General features: G+C 45.2%; 1 protein-coding gene across 1 annotated transcript in view; it reads left to right on the forward strand.

The window, feature by feature from the left end:
- Nucleotides 1-17327, forward strand: part of BAZ1A (bromodomain adjacent to zinc finger domain 1A) — a 62958-nt gene that overhangs the window by 17106 nt on the left and 28525 nt on the right. Inside the window, exons 8-13 of the mRNA XM_066608430.1 lie at nucleotides 6725-6803; nucleotides 9674-9876; nucleotides 10885-10980; nucleotides 12311-12449; nucleotides 13705-13851; nucleotides 14562-14657. Of these exons, the coding sequence (XP_066464527.1) occupies nucleotides 6725-6803; nucleotides 9674-9876; nucleotides 10885-10980; nucleotides 12311-12449; nucleotides 13705-13851; nucleotides 14562-14657 (760 nt within the window). The remainder of the gene's footprint in view (nucleotides 1-6724; nucleotides 6804-9673; nucleotides 9877-10884; nucleotides 10981-12310; nucleotides 12450-13704; nucleotides 13852-14561; nucleotides 14658-17327) is intronic.

The raw sequence follows: 17327 nt of genomic DNA on the forward strand, positions 1-17327 counted from the left end.
GGGTTAGTAATGGGGGGGGGGGGGGGGAGAATATTTGAGACATGGGGTAGGGGTTGGTCCCCAGCCTTGCCTCGGCATCCCCTGGACCCCTAATAGGGGAGGTGGCGGGGGTGCGGAGGATGGCAGTTGTGGACCGTGCCTAATTGTATGCGCATGTTGTGCAAGGGTCTATGAAGCGTTAAGAGAGATGGGTGTAGGACAGGGGAGGGGGGGGGGGGTTCTTGGCTCCGGGGCGGATCCCAAAGATCTTACAGCAGGGATACCGGATAGAGCTGGTGTCCCTCCCCAGAAGAAAATTCGTTATCACGGGAGGCTCCAAACAACAATTACACCTACTAAGGCAAAGCGTTCGGGACCTGCAACAACTAAACGCAATATCCCCCGTACCGCAAAACGAGGAAACCCAGGGCCATTATTAAAGGTTCTTCCTAGTAAGGGAAACAGCGGATGATAGTGAACCTGAAACCTCTGAACACCTGCATCAGATACAGAAAATTCAAGATGGAGTCCATCTCCTCAACGATAAAGTTGATTCCCAAAGGAGCCTACATGGCATCCATCGATTTAAAGGATGCTTATTTTCACGTACCGATCCACGAGGGGTCCCGGAAATACCTAAGGTTCGCAGTGGATATGGGCAAAGGAAGAGAGCACCATCAATTCAGAGGCCTGCCCTTCGGGATCTCCTCAGCACCCAGAATCTTCACCAAAATTATGGCAGAGGTAGCCGCCTACCTGAGGAAGAAGTCGGTCCTAATAATACCCTACCTGGACGATATTTTAATAATAGCAGAGTCCAGAGAACTCCTAACGAAACACCTGAGGATAGTGATAGAACTTCTCCAATCCTTAGGATGGATCATAAACTGGGAAAAATCCAGCCTACATCCCGACAAGCAGAAAACGTTTCTGGGTATAACGCTCGACTCAGAATCGCAATGATCCTGCCTACCCGAGGAGAAAATACAAAAAATCCGACGGCTAGTCAAAACCTTTCTACGGAGACGATTATGCACAATTCGGGAAGCCATGTCTCTCCTGGGAAGCTTGACGTCATGCATTCCAGGAGTGACATGGGCCCAGGCTCACACCAGAGCCCTGCAAGCCTCAGTCCTATCCACGTGGGACAAAAGGCAGTCCTCTCTAGGGACAAGAATGTACATCCCAAGCGCGGTGAAAACATCCCTGCGTTGGTGGACATCCCCAGAGAACCTGCGGAGAGGGGTTCATTGGCTACAAAACCCAGCCACTCGCATCACAACGGACGCAAGCGCCTGGGGATGGGGAGCGCATGTGGGGAACCAGTTCTTTCAGGGCCCATGGCCTCAAAGGACAAAAGAACAGTCCTCAAATTGCAGGGAACTACAGGCCGTATGGCAGGTCCTACAGCAGTTAGGGAACTCGCTACGGGACCAGCATATAAAGATACTGTCAGACAATATCACCGCGGTCGCCCATATACGACACCAAGGGGGCACAAGATCTCCCGCCCTGCAAAACAACGCACTGAAAATTTTCCACTGGGCAGAGGGCCGGATCCTCTCGATCACGGCAACCCACTTGAAGGGGACGATCCGCCTAGCCATCATAGAGTCCTATAAGGCCCTCGGGAAGGAAATCCCTTTAGCTCTTAAAGCCCATTCTACAAGGGCAGTAGCATCCTCATGGGCCGAACATACCTCAGCTTCGGTCGAGCATATATGCAAAGCCGCAGTCTGGAAGAAACCCCACACGTTCGTTAAACACTATAGGGTAAAAGTGCAGCAGGACGAGGACATGGCCTTCGGCCGCAAAGTCCTCTTGGCAGCAATCCCACCCTAGGGAAACTTTAGTTGGTACATCTCAATTGGTGCTGTCGTGGAGACGACTGGGGAAAAAATAGATTATACCTACCCGATAATCAGGTTTCCAGTAGTCTCCACGACAGCACCTGTACCTTCCCCCCCCTAAATTGATAGAAAAGAAACTATAGAATATAATATATATTTTTTATAATAATTAAAAAAAACCAAAACCCTGGTTAAGGGAAAAAATTTAAGTTGAGCTCCTACCCCGGCAATTCGTTAGAATCCACTGAGGGAAGGGGGGGAGCTTTTAACCTCTGTGTTCCTGCTCTATCAGGAGGAGGCAATCTCAATTGGTGCTGTTGTGGAGACTACTGGAAACCCGATTATCGGGTAGGTATAATCTATTTTTTTCTCATCAAGCGACATTGCGCACCTCATCAAGGCGGTTAAGGGAAACAATGCAAATAGAAGAGGATAACTAGCCTAGGACAATCCAAGATGAGATGTTCGGCGGCCTCCGGTCCAGGAGAAAGACCATGTTCCCGGTCAATCAGACCCTGCAACAAATAATTGCAGACGAATGGCAGGAGCTGGAAAAAAGAATAGCGGTTTCAAGAGCAATCCGAAACCGGCTCACGTTCGCCACTGAGGACGTCCGCCTGTACAGGGAGACCCCTAAGGTGACATACAAATTGCAAAAGTGGCCAAGAAAACCCTCTTGCCCTTTGAGGACACTTCTCAGCTGTCTGATCCGATGGATAAAAAGATCGACGGATTAATGAAGAAAGCCTGGGAGGCAACATCCTTTACCGTTGAGGCCAACATAGCCTCAACTTCTGTGGCCAGATCCATGGTGCTATGGCTAAACAGCCGGGAAGCCTCCATCAAAGATCGGGCCCCCAGAGAGGAGTTAGCCAGTTGTCTTCCCCTCCTAAAAATGGCTACCGCTTTCCTGGCTGACGCATCAGCGGAGACAGTGAGATACGGTGCAAAAACCGGAGTCCTTAGTAATTCAGCAAGAAGGGCATTATGGCTGAAGACATGGGCCGCAGACATAACATCTAAAAACAAGCTCTGCGCCATCCCCTTCCAAGGGGAATACATGTGTGGGCCCGTCCTGGACAAAATCCTAGAGAAAGTCGTCGACAAGAGCAAGACCCTTCCCGACAGACAACCTTTCAGGAAACCATCCTTTCCGAGGAGGACACGCCAGCCACCTCCCGAAGTTAAAGGGAAGACTGGAAGCTGGTCGTACCCCAAGGGAGGTCGGGGTAAGGAAGCTTAACCCTCTCCTGAACAAACAGGGGGTAGATTAGCGGGCTATCTAAGCCAGTGGCAGGGGATAACATCTAACCCCTGGGTGCTCCAAATAATCGAAGCAGGGTACCGAATTGAGTTCCACTCTACCCCCTAGGAGATTCCTCATAACCTCCCCTACAGGAACAAGGGAACCTCATAAAAGGTGTACAGGAACTCAAGGACTTAGGGGTCATTGCACAAGTCCCTGATCATGAAAGGGGTGAGGGATTCTATTCCCCCCCCCCTATTTCTAATCAAAAAACCAAACGGTTCTAATCAAAAAACCAAACAGACTATCTTTAACCTTAAAGCCCTAAATAAATTTATTTCATACAAAAAATTTAAGATGGAAACAGTGAGATCTATCATCTCACTAATAGACCGGGATAGTGTAATGTGCACTATAGATCTCAAAGATGCATATTACCATGTCCCAATAGCTGCAGTCCATCACAAGTACTTGAGATTCGCTCTGCAGGATCCAGCATTATCAATTTACGGCCCTTCCATTCGGAATCTCCACCGCCCCTCGGGTGTTCACAAAAATAGTAATAGAGATGGTAGCCTATTTCAGACGGAACCAAATCTGTATATTCCCATATCTGGATGACTTCTTGCTAGTGTCAAGGACAGAAAAGACTATACGTATAGACCTATCCATGGTCTTGTCTACCCTAAACAGTTTAGGGTGGATAGTCAACAAACAAAAGTCCGACCTGAACCCAGGTACACAGAAGGTATACCTGGGTGTATTACTAGACTCCCACATCCAGGAATCTTGGCTTCCATCATCTAGGAAGGAAGACCTCATCCAAAGAGTAACCTCCCTCTGTCAGGCTACGACTGTTTCTATCAGAGAAACAGTGAAGGTGCTGGGCATTCTAACAGCCTGCATTCAGATAGTCCCATGGACACAAGCCCATACTTGACAGCTACAAGGATTCATCCTTGCCAACTGGGACAAACGGCAGACATCCCTGGATAAGAAGGTGAGCCTGTCCGTCCGAGTCAGAGTCCCTACGCTGGTGGACCTCGCAGAGGAACCTAAGCAAAGGTACCTCCTGGTCGCAAGAACCTACTGTACCCATCACCAGATGCCAGCAAAACAGGATGGGGAGCGCAAGTAACCGACCTAAATCTACAGGGAATCTGGGACCCCCAAGTAGCTAAGCGCTCATCGAATTTCTGAGAATTAAGGGCAATCTGGGAGGCCCTTCAGGCAGCAGAACCCCTTGTAAGAGGAAGGCATATCAAAATTCTAACTGATAATATGACAGCTCTGTCGTTTGTTCGTCACCAGGGGGGAACGCGACACCCACACCTGCAACAACTGGCGACAAAGATACTCCGCTGGGCGGAATCCAACGTGCTGTCTCTCTCAGCGATCCATCTAAAAGGGTCCACAAACGTCATTGCCGACTTCCTGAGCAGACAGAGCATCCTTCCAGGAGAATGGGGGCTGAACCAGCGAGTCTTCGACCAACTAATCTGCCAGTGGGGAGAACCGCAGATAGACCTGTTCGCCACGAGGAAAAATTCAAAGTGCCGGGACTTTTACTCGCTGAATCCAAGAGACAATCCGTGCGGGGTAGATGCCCTGTCCCAAAGCTCGGACATGGACCTAGCCTACGCCTTTCATCCCTTCCCACTGATCCCCCACACCCTCAGGAAAATCCAAACCAGCGGGGTGTCAGTCATACTAGTTGCCCCTATGTGGGACAAAAGGCCCTGGTATCCCCTGCTAAAAGCCTTGACTATTCGGGGTCCACTCCTACTACCAGCCGTGGAAGATCTCCTGCTCCAGGGCCCGCTAAAATACCCGGGGGTCGGAAAATTGAATCTAGCAGCATGGATGCTGAAAGCATGATACTGCGTGGGAAGGGACTCTCCCATAAAGTAATTACCACCCTGACAAAGAGCCGTAAACCTATCACTACAGCCATCTATGATAGGATTTGGAGGAAGTTCACAGACTTCTGCAAAATAGAGCCAGGGAAAATCCCAGGGATTGACATACCTGTAATCCTGGAATTTTTACAGGCAGGCCTAGAGAAAGGCCCTAGAACCCCTAAAGTTCATACAGCAGCACTAGGGTCCTACCTAGACTTCCCTTTTGCAGAACACCGCTGGGTACGTAGGTTCTCAAAGGGGCAGAACGACTTCGACCCTTTGTTAGAGAAACTTTCCCTACCTGGGACCTAAATATAGTCCTAAATAGTTTTTGCCAACCCCCCTTTGAACCCCTCTCCCAACTTTCCCTGAGACTACTCACGCTAAAAGTTACCCTTTTAGTCGCTATAACTTCGGCTCGGAGAATAGGGGAATTACAAGCATTATACTGTATTGAACCATACATGGTAATACAAGATGACATAATTAACTTCAAATTGGACCCAGCCTTCCTACCGAAGGTAGTGTCAGATTTTCATAGGGAGCAGACAATCACTCTGCCCTCCTTCTGTCAAAATCCCCGCTATGAAAAAGAACGAGAATTTCATAGCCTAGACGTTAGAGCCGTTCTAGCATATCTAGAGGCTACCCGCTCTTTTCGTAAAAATAATAACCTCTTTATCCAATTTCAGGGGCCGGCAAAAGGAAAGACTGCATCTAAGAGGCATATAAAGCCAGGGATCTCGATCCTCCGGGGAAAATTAGAGCCCACTCCACACGCTCTCTCTCCTCCTCTTGGGCAGAAAAAGGCCAGGCGTCTGCCGAGCAAATTTGCAAAGCAGCCACCTGGTCAAGCATACATACATTTATCCGACACTACAGGGTTCACGTCCAGTCGGACAAAGACCTAGGCTATGGACGAAAAGTCCTTCAGGCAGTAGTCCCGCCCTAAAGCCACGTATAATTGGGTATACTCCATAGGTAATGGGGCCGTCGGGATGACGCTCTAGAAAGATACGGATTACTTACCGGTAGTCCCATTTCCAGGAGTCATCACGACGGCCCATAGTTCCCTCCCTTTTAGAATAATTTATGTTCTTTAATGTAAATATGACCGAATAAAGGCAAAATTTGGTTTAGTAAACATTGTCCACCGTAATAATTTGTAAGTCACTAAAGCATGATGGAAGGGGAGGTGCTTTTAAACTCTTCCTGTCCCTACCTGGGTCAGAGGGCAACCTCCATATGTAATGGGGCCGTCGTGATGACTCCTGGAAATGGGACTACCGGTAAGTAATCAATATCTTTCCAGTAACAAGAGGGTATAGTGCTTTATTAGAGGGATGATTTTGGGGAACTTCATGTGGTGGGAGTGCAGAGTGATTATAAAGGTAGTCTGCATCAAGGACCTAGCATGCCTGTCATTTGAGTGGGTACCATGTAATAATTCATTCTCCCTCTAATGGCTCTGCAGGGGAATTAAACACTTGTAACCATGTTTACCCATAAATGTACTGTAAAAAACAGCAGCTCGGTCTGCTCCACTAAATGATGTGACCTTTGCTGCATAAGACCTGAACAGTCACGTGTTGATCGATCATTCTTTGTACAGAATCCCTTTAGTTTTGGGGGCATGGGCTTTAGAACTCATGGACAGGGGCATTGCTGGGTATTTTGTGTGTTTGTGTGTATTTTTTTTTAACTTCTATAAACTTTTTTATTTATTTTTTAAAATCGTGTTACTTTAGTTTAATGCAAGCAAGAAGGCGGCAGCCGCAAGGGAGCGTGAGAGAATCCTGCAGCACAAGAGAGAGTTGAAAGCAATGGGTAAGAATTCTATATTCTGATCCTGGAGCAGATCTGAAGTCCCCATCTTCTATCTTGCATCAGGATCACTATTCTGGTCAAACCTTGAGTTTTATATCATTATTTACAGCTTAAAGGAATTCTGTCACCACTTTTTGGGCTGAATATACTGGAGGATGTCCGACAATACTCAGAACATATTGGTACCTTTTTTACTGTGTGTCTCCGTCTGCACTGTCCAGATATCGTTGGCGAAGTGTGCAGCACTCTATATGCGAATTGGCGGTCCACCTCTGCCTGCAGTCCGGCTCTCTCCCTACCCAGAGGTTAAAAACCATGCCCATTCCATTCTTGGTGACGCTATTATGTGTTCCTGAGGCATTTTTTTTTTTTTACCATTGGTGAATGAGGAGAACTTTTTTGATCTATAGATTCCCCAGTAATAGTCCTGTGTGGAGTGGTGAGGATTTTCTGCTTATTACGGCAGAAGTGTAATGACTTTACATAGATATGCCATAACCGTGCACAACAGCCAAACTGAAGCCATTGGAGGCTGCAAGCATTGCTGTAATATAAATCTTTTAGCAACAAGACAGAATGAAAGTCTAGGAATCCTCTCCCTTTTCTTTAGCACATTACTTTTTGCTTCGCCACAATGATAGAAAAAAAAAATCTGGTTAATGGGCATCAAAGACTTCACTTGATCCCAAGATCACATAACCACACTACAGCCCCAAAGAACACAAAGCAAATCAATGTTGTGTTCCTGGCGCTTTGGGCAGTTTACCAGTCTGTCCGATTTCTGACAAATTGGAATCAAAAAATTGCCCTCTATACTTCCTTCAATACATGCCAACATAACATGCCATCCCTGCAGCTTGTCACCAACTTTGCCATTTTTTTTTTTAGTTGCCTAGCCCATATGGTAAAAATATTGATCAGGAAAGCCATGTTACAAGGGGTCTGTGTGCTGTATAAGCAGTAAGGCCTCCTGCACACGGCTGGGTCAGATCCCGCAGGGGGATCCAACCCTGTTCCCGTCCAATGACCCTGCGTACCTGTCCTTGTCCTTCTCTCTCTGTACTGCGGGAGTGCCAGCCGGCGCGCATGCACTGCGCAGAGGAAACTGAGCTGTTGCCAGGCAATGACGCGGATCCCGCGACTCTTCTGCAGTGCTCACTGCAGAAGAGCTGCGGAACAGAAAACCGCACAGAATGGAGCATGCTGAGTTTTTCCTGCCACATGTGGAAATTTCCACTCGTGTACAGGAAGCAGTGGGTCTCCATAGGAGGCTGCGGGCGGTATTTGCTGCGGAATCTGGGGACAGCCACCAGCCCCGGATTCCTCAAATCAAATCTGGCCGTGTGCAGGAGCCCTAAGGCCACCTGCACACGGCTGGATTTGCATTGTGGAACCTGGACCGGGCATCCGCCTCCGGATTCTGCAGCAAATACTGCCCATAGCTATGGAAAAGCATTTTTTTTCCTGTAGACAAGTGGAAATTGATTGCTCGCGGAGTAAAAATATCACAGTATGCTCTTTTTCTCTAGTGTGGAATCCGCACAGACTGCTTCCATTGAAGTCAATGAAAGCCGTCCGACCCACGGCCCTTCCGCAGTTGACTTTGCAGAAAGGCGTGGGAAAATCTGTACTGCTCATGTCTGACGGCTCGCCGTGCAGACCATCCGCAGTACAGAAAAAGGAAAAGTACACTGGGTCACTGGCCGGGCACAGGGTCTGATTTTGCTGCAGGCTCACACATGCAGAATCCGACCGGGTCTTGTGCAGCCGGCCTTATGGAAGTGGGGCTGGGAGCTGTGAACAAAACTTCTTATCTAGTTGGTTTTCTCACTGTTTCCCTTCTAATATGCCATTTCCCCATAAATAACCTCCTAATTTGAGAATATTGTATGTCTTTAAAAGCGCTGTCTAGATTTGGCAATTAGTTTGTCATGGTCCTTCACCTGCCTTTGGTATCATGTAAAAATTGATTGACCATTTTAATTACCTTCATATTCCACTTCCCAAAGAGCTTGTTTTCCCTTGTGGAAACCCAGGATGAGTCTAAGGGGAGGAGTTTAGATATAGAAAAATAAAGATAGGATATTCTTATTCATATGGACTACTTTTTTTTCATAGAAACCTCTATTGGAAAGTTCTGCCCAGTGTGTTATATCAGAGGATATGTGACCTAATAATTCTGTCAGTAACTTTTATGTCCAGTCGCTACTGACTGTGACATTTAGGCCGCTTGCAGACGAGCGGGTCGGATCCGGCGGCAAGAATTCTCGCCGCGGGACCCGACCCGAGCGCCTGCAGAGACGAGCGCGTACTCGCCCGCGCCCAGCGGCCCCGGCTCTTTCATCTGCCGGGCAGCCGGCGTATGCGCAGACCGGAGCCGGCGGCCGGGTGAGTGACGCGGCCAAACCGCGGCTGTCTGCATAGGAGTGCGTATTGTAATGCACTCCTATGCAGGCTTTCAGTGGCGGAAATCCCGCGGTGGGATTTCCGCCCGTGTGCAGGCGGCCTTAAAGTATTAGACAGCTGGGGTTAAAGTTATACAGAAAAGCATCAGCTGTAATATGCCGAAGATGAGCCAGCGCCATAGTGCAGAGCCATTGGCGCCAGCACCTTATATACACTGTCCATGTTACCAGAGATTTAAAGGGTTTTTCCAGGCAATATGCTATTGATGACCTATCCTCTGAATAGGTTATAAGTGCAAATGCTGCTCCCATTCACATCAATGACCCTGGCCTATCACCTGTTGATGAACAGGGATAGGTTATCAAAAGTATTTTGCCTGTAAAACTCCTTTAAGCTAGATTGGAGCTCAGGATTGCAATACTTCAAATTTTTTATTTAGATTTTTTAATTTTTCTCCTACTTAGAATTGGAAAAGGAAAAATTGAAAAAGGAACGCGCTGAACGTATACAATCCAGAAACCGAGAGGAACGTGCTGGACGTATAGAATCTAGAAACAGAGAAAAGCACGATAAAGTACTACAAAAGGAAGAATTCAAAAAGACCATTGAGGACCAGCGACTGAAAAAGAGAGAAGAAAAAAAGATGAGAAAACTTGAAAAGGACAAAGTAATGTGTTTTTTGGCTTTGCCACTTCTCTGGTTATTCAGGGTAGTTTCATGAACAGTTTTGTTGGAAACCCCTCATTTCCATCCTTGACACAGTGTCTTAAGCCAAAGCCAGAAGTTGTAACCAGCAGAAAGGATAAGTCCTTCCATTCCATTTACCATGAAGCCGGTATGTATTTCTGGCTTTGGCTATAAGAACTACGTTTCCCCCCCCCAAAAAAAAATGCTGTGGAAAACCACAATGAAGCAAAAATAAATGTAACCCTTTTATGACCTGGGAGGTTTTGGGCTTCCAGCCCAGAGGAAAGCTTCATAATTTTAGCATAATCTGGTATTATGTTGAAATGTGTTAAAAGTATCACATTATTAATCCCACACTGAAGACTGCTTAAAAAAATAAATATATAAAAATACCCAATTGCATGTTTTTTTGTATTTTGATTTGTTACCTTGCCACGTCCCTAAATTTTTTTTATTTTTTTTTATAAAAAGCAATCAAAATGTCAAATGATACCAATTAGTACAGCTCGCCTCATAAAAAATGGGCAGAGATGAAAAGCTATTATACTGCTACCAAAACTAGTGGTATGCAGTTAACCCTTTCCAATCCACTCTGACGTTTAAAGAAATTCTGATATGAAGGCTGTATAACTCCGATATCGAAAGACGTTCAGCAGGGTATTCTTACTGTAGGTTACTGGCTGCTCTGTTGTCAGGGGCCTCTCTGGCATGTCACATACCGCAGTACTGGCTCTAGCCAGCAGATGTCACCATTGTATAATGGCAGAAAGAGAAAGCCCCCTAGGAAACCCTGAATCCAAAATTGGATTGCAAAGGGATAATACTCCTCTACTTTGGGCTTTAGTTTTTTCTGCATCTGTATATTGGCGATTTGGAATGCGATTGCATTCTGGTGCTTATTTAACGTTGTATAACTTGTCTATAAGATTTTTATGCTACCAATTCATCAGCTTTTCCATATATAATTTTATGTTCCTTCTTGTTGCAGGAGAGAGAGAAGATTCGTGAGGAAAAACGTAAATATGCAGAGCGCTTAAAAATGTGGAATCAACGACGTGATGACATAGAGTGTGATGACTTGAAAGTAAGTGCTAGTGATCAGTTACTTTATTTTTAACTCTGACGCTAGAATTTTCTGAACATTTGTCCCAAAAACAAGTTTCTGGGCGCAGATCAAGAACAGCTAAGGGCAACAATTGTCCAATTAGTCACCCAGAAAAGTCGCTGAAAAGTGTGAAGGATGGTTGGAAGCTTTTTCGTCGAGCGAGAATTGTTCATTATTAGGTCTACAAGAAATCATTCAGTGCGAATGTTTCTTCAGGCAGATTCATTCGCAAGTTGTTCAAATCTAAATGACTATCCTCCAACACCGGGTGACTCCATCTAATGAAACACGACGTTGAGCGAATTATTGCTTGTCGCCTTGTATGTGGCCGTGTTTTTGCATTTGCTTTGTTCATTCGATTTATTTAGTAAATAGTCATCCAGTTTAAAAGTAACTTTGTTCTAATTGCCTACCTCTTTCCGCCCCTTAACTGGCCGATCAGTAACTTGCACCATCCTATTAGCATAACAATTATTGAAGGGTTTTGTCTGCACGCCACTTTATATTCAAGCAACCAGATTAGGTGCTTCCCTAAATAGCGGGAGAACAAATTACAGTACTTTAATTGGTCTTGAACATGGCATTTTTAGGAATGTCATCTTTCTTAGAACTCAATGAAGAAGAGTTTTATACAGGAGATACAGATTTAACACCTTTGTGACTGACAATGCATCTTTTTATGGCTGTCACTAATAGGCTTAAAACAAGCACATATGCCTTTTTACAGAGGTGCAGGTTTAACCTGGCAAGGCCGTTTATTTCTGGTATTCTGTTGTTTACTGACAGCTGGGCTCCTGTTCTAAGGGACGGGAGCGGAGAAACCTCCTATGAATCATCCTATTAATAGTGATTACGGCATATAAGTAGGTGACTGGGAGGGGGTTCCCCTTGTCACCCATTGGAACCCCGCAACGGAATTGATTAGTTTCCATGGCAACCTTGACAAATGCTTCTGTCCGACATGTAACTCAGCCTATCAGACCCTGCTTCCAGCAGTTTACAGTGATAGATTACTGTCCTATGCATGGTACACAGCACTATATAAGTAATGCAATGTACCGTGCTTGCGATCAAACGACTATCTTCAAGTTCCCTTGAGGGACTGAACTAGTGTTTAAAAAAAAAATTATATGTAAAGCACTGGATCGCAGGAACGGGTGAGTAAGAATCACCCAGCTCCCTGATCTGTTCCCTAACAGCACCATACGTTAGTTTATGTTGCTGTGGGGACATGAGTTTCCCCTTAAACTAGCTGCCCACTTAGTTTAACTTCTTAGTATGTATCTGTTTTCCTCCCTTTTCCACTTAGGATCTTCCTGCTCCGGTGCCAGTGAAAACAAGACTCCCTCCTGATTGTTTTGGGGATGCAATTATGGTTTTAGAATTCCTTCATGCATTTGGGGATCTGTTTGACCTTCAAGATGAGTTTCCGGAAGGAATGACATTAGGTAGGTGGCTTGTGGTTCATCGTATAGTCACAGATGCAGATTTGTAGCTGAAATTGCCGCTGTCTCTTATATGAATATGATTTGAAAAAATCCTTGTCCTTGCATTAAAAATAATCCTATTCAAATAATTGTAAATTAATTTTCAGTCTCAAATGTTTGCAACAAATGTAGCTATATTCTAATGCTTCCTAATTGCTTGAAAAATAACTAGAAGTAAAAACTTAAAGCAACTGGTTTCGGGACAAAACCCGTGGATAACCTGTAGTTTTTGTTCTCTGCCATTCCATTGATCCTGCGGCTCTGGGTACTACAAGTAATTGGGTCAGCTCCTGTCCATTGTACGAATGACCCATGAAGTAGCCGTAAAGCTTATCAGCGGATCTTCTAATTGCTCTTAATGCTGTTAAATGTAGCTCAGGAAAGATATACCACCCCCACCCCCACCCCCCATAGTCATGTACAGACAAGAGAATAAAGAAATCAATAATCCTAAAATAAAAACGGATTAGAAAAATAGAGAAAAGTTTTACTATAGTTTTAACTAATACAAAAACATTTTGGTGGTTTATAGTCTTTTTAAATCCCATGCACCCTGCCTCTTCCCAACCCCCCTTTCCACGGGAGGGGGGAGACTGAGATGTATCTGTCAAAACTTAATGCTACCTTCAGATCGGACAGCATATAAACCTTGTGACAAATTCCCTTTTAAATATTGACGGTTCGAAGTTCTGGCCTACCATAAAGGGGTGCGCCTTGTCCTTTTTAGAACGATCAATGTCATTTTTTGGCTCTAGTTCCTTGGGATGGGGGGGGGGGGTGATAGTGGGGCTCATGGTAAAAGTTTGTCATAAACTACTTTTTGTTATAAGCTGTGCTAGAACATAGTGCTGCTGTGGGGATTGACGTCTCAGACCAGAATCTTCCTCTTAGTGGAAGGTAGGCTACTGACCTGCAATTGTGTTGAACTACAGGGGTTCATAGAAAATAATTGACGTCCACTCAGTGGTATTGCTGTAATCTGTCTTTTTTTTTAATTTGCAATGATGCTACTAGGACATTGAGAAGTTTATATTAAGTCACTTTGAACGGTTGATCACGGAAACTTCAAGAGTGTGGGGTCTCTGCCTACATTCGACCTGCAATCTCAGATTGAGCTGTCTAAACAACACAATTACTTTGTGTTGTGTTTTTTTTTCTTAATAATGCTGGGTCATATTTGAATAAAATAAAGCCGTTCTTTTCTTCCTCTTGCCAGAAATTCTTGAGGAGGCTTTGGTCGGCAATGATCCGGAAGGACCACTTTGTGAGCTGCTTTTCTTTTTCCTGAGTGCCATTTTCCAGGCTTTGGCAGAAGAAGAGGAGGATGTGGCCAATGACCAAATAACAGACGCAGAAGCAAAAGGTAAGTTCTGTGTGTTTTTCCAGTTAAAAAAAACAAACCACTCGTGCATGAATAACGCAAAAGTGCATGAAAATCACACACAAAAAATCAGTTTGTTTTTTCACCAATTTCAATCACACTCGCTTGTGTAAATAAGGCCTCACTGTACACAGTTTTAAAGGGGTTCTGTCATTTAAAAAAAATTCTGTTAAATTGCTATTCCTCCACCGTTGGTCTACTTAACAGAGCTTCCTCACCTATCTTCTCCTGTCTCTTGGTGGTAGTCTTCTTCCTGCTAGCCAATGTATGTTGCGTCACAGGCCAGCAGGGGGAGTGCTGAGCTATTGCAGAGACTGCTCATGCACACTGTCTCTGGAATAGATTAGCATTCCTTCCTAGCCATTGAACGCTGCGTCACAGGGACGTGACCTTCACTGAACCGGCCAGAAGAAATATGTGAGGAATGCAGGCTTTCTAACAAGCCGCCCAGCGTGCTGTGAGCCGACGAGTACTGGAGAAGATCAGCGATGAGAAGATGTGGTAAGTGGACTGGCTGTGGACTAAAAGGAGAGTATAGATTTTATTTTTTTTTTCTTTTAACAAAACCCCTTTAAGGACTTATTGAATCTTTTAGATGTTTCTGTTTTTTGACTTTTTATTCCTGTTCAACCTGTAATATAGCAGGCTTAATTTTCTCTTTAGTTTGTGTTTTTACATTTTGTGTTTTGCAGGCCTAACAGAAGCTTTGGGTGAGGATACGGACACAACAAAGTCTGCTCTATATGCAGTAGCCTCTCTAGCAGCAGCTTGGCCCCAATTAAATTATGGTATGTTGGCCTTGTAATGTTCTGACTCTAAGATCGTATTAGTAACTTGAGATTGTCTTCAGTGTAATGGAATGTAACTATCAGGCCCAACATTTTCAAGTGAGACTGGAGTATACCCGTGTGGTGGCCGATTAGAATAGTATAAATAGCTTTTCTTATGTTACTATTATTTGGTGGGGGCCAGATGACGCCTCAATCAGACCAGATTTTTAGCTCCACTATACAGTTGCAATCAAATTTATTCAACCACCCATTACAAATTGTTTGCAAAATTCACCAACTTTCACATGTTTGCAAAAAATAACCAAACAAGCAATATCAATAGCTCAACACTACTAAGGGCTCGCTGCCCAAACAGATCTGTCTTATGATGGAACCAAATGCACCCAATCAAAGATAATGGTGTTAGTACTGTTTCTGTCTGGCATTGTACTGTATGAAGTAGTGCTGCATGCAGCGTAGTTTTGTGCCTTTTTTTTTTTTTTTTAAATTTAGTGCAATTCAGGGTTCAAGTCGGGCGGCTGTGACAGCCTCTCCATAATCTTGCAGGACTACTTCTGAAACTTAACCTTGGTGGACTTTCAGGTATATCTTGGGATCAGTCGTGTTGGAAGGTCCTTATCATGCCCAAGCTTTAGCTTCTTCACAGAAGGCATGACTGTTTCTGCTAGGATTTACTGATATTTAATTGAACCCATCTTGCCTTTCACAGCAGGTTTCCAGTGCCAGAGGAGGCCGAGCATCACCAGGCCACCACCATGCTTTACTGTAGACAGGGAGTTTTTAGCGTATGCTTCATTCTTCCTCCTCCAGGCGTATCGCTGATCTATATGATAAGAAAGTTCCAGATTTGTTTCATTATTTCACAGGACAGAGTCCCAAAACCTCTGTGACTTGCTTACATGGTTTTGAGCATATTGCAGTCAACTTTTCCTGTGCTTTTGGGTCAGTTGTGGTGTATGTCTTAGGGTTTTGAGCATGAAGTCCTTAAAGGGGTTGTCTCGAGGCAAAAGTGAAATTTATTTATTTTTGCCCAGTCCCCCTTCTAAAGCAAACATTACTATGCACAAGTGTAAATGGCTTTTAACGATGGTTTCTACTCACCGTTCTAGCGTTTCAGCAACTTATAAAACTTCTTCCAAAGATGGCCGCAGGTCCTTTCCCAGGGATGCACTGCGGTTTTCTCCCATCGTGCACCGCAGGTCTTCTCCCATGTTGCACCGTGGATGTCTTGCGTTCCATTGCCGATTCCAGCCTCCTGATTGGCTGGAATCGACACGCGTGATGGGGCGGAGCTACGCGATGACGCGTAGAAGGGGGCGGAGCCAGAACGCCGCTCGTGCCCGGAACGACCAGAAGGGAGAGAAGACCTTTCTGCGCAAACGCGTCTAATCGGGCGATTAGACGCTGAAATTAGACTGAGCCATGGAGATGGGGACGCCAGCAACGGAGTGGGTAAGTGAATAACTTCTGTATGGCTCATATTTAATGCACGATGTATATTACAAAGTGCATTAATATGGCCATACAGAAGTGCTTAACCCCACTTGCTTTCGCGAGACAACCCCTTAAGTGTTGCGTGTGCACCTTACTGTGCAAATGGCAACTTCTGTGTCACCAGATCTTTGCAGTCCCTTAAGGATTTTTGACCATCAACCTCATTGGGAATCTGATGACAGCTGTTAATAGCTTCCTCTTTCTGTCATGCCCAGGTACTGTAGCCAGTATTCTTTCAACTTTGAACTTGGGAACTATGGCGCTTATTTACTATTCAAAATACGACCATTTTCTGGCACAAATTACGCCAGAAAAGCATCTTGCATGCTTGCGTCACATTTATCATGCCTTTTTTAAACTTTCAGACAGTTTTTCTGACTTGTTTGACAAAGTGGTGCGGCCTAAAGTGCCGTGAATTGCGCCACAATTTTCGTGCAATTTTTGGCATAAATCATTCGAACAAATAGGTGGTCTAAACTTGGACTAGACAGTCTTAAAATGCAACAGATTTATCATTCAAACTGCCACATTTTAAGGCTGTCTAATGTAAGGGCGCCTGCACACAAGCAAAAATTCTGTGGCGTGATTTCCCGCTGAATTTCAGCCCCTGGAAGCTGCCATAGGATTGCGATCCTCTGCAGATGGCCGCGATTTGGCCGTGCAAAACCTCGCGCAGCAAACAAATTGCGGCATGCTCTATTTCTGTGCAGGGCTCACAGAGCCATGCACAGAAACGTCACTCACCGGCCACCAGGGCCATGAAAGATCCGGGGCCGCAGGAGAGGTGAGTATCCGCGCTGCTCTCTGCAGACGCTCGGGTCGGGTCCCGCTGCAAGAATTCTCGCCGCCGGATCCGACCCGGCCTAAGTTTGCATGGTTAAACTTTTAAAAAGTATTAGTAAATAAGCACCTGTGCTTCCAACTTTATCTCTAGGGACATTCAGTCCCTTTGCTATCCTTTTCTTTGTGCAAAGCAGTGCTTTCTTTTTGGACAGTTCTCTTGACTTGATCCATATTTTTAACATACAATCAAATGTCAGTCAGCAAAGCCCTCTAGCCAGTCCAGGTATTTGATGTGTGTTAAGCCTCATGCACACAGATACGCACGGATTCCACTGCTCAATCCCGCAGCAGAATCCGCCCGTGCCTGCATTAAAAGACTTTTTTTTTAAC

Source organism: Eleutherodactylus coqui, chromosome 6 (genome assembly GCF_035609145.1).
Source record: "Eleutherodactylus coqui strain aEleCoq1 chromosome 6, aEleCoq1.hap1, whole genome shotgun sequence".
In the NCBI taxonomy this organism is placed as follows: Eukaryota; Metazoa; Chordata; class Amphibia; order Anura; family Eleutherodactylidae; genus Eleutherodactylus; species Eleutherodactylus coqui.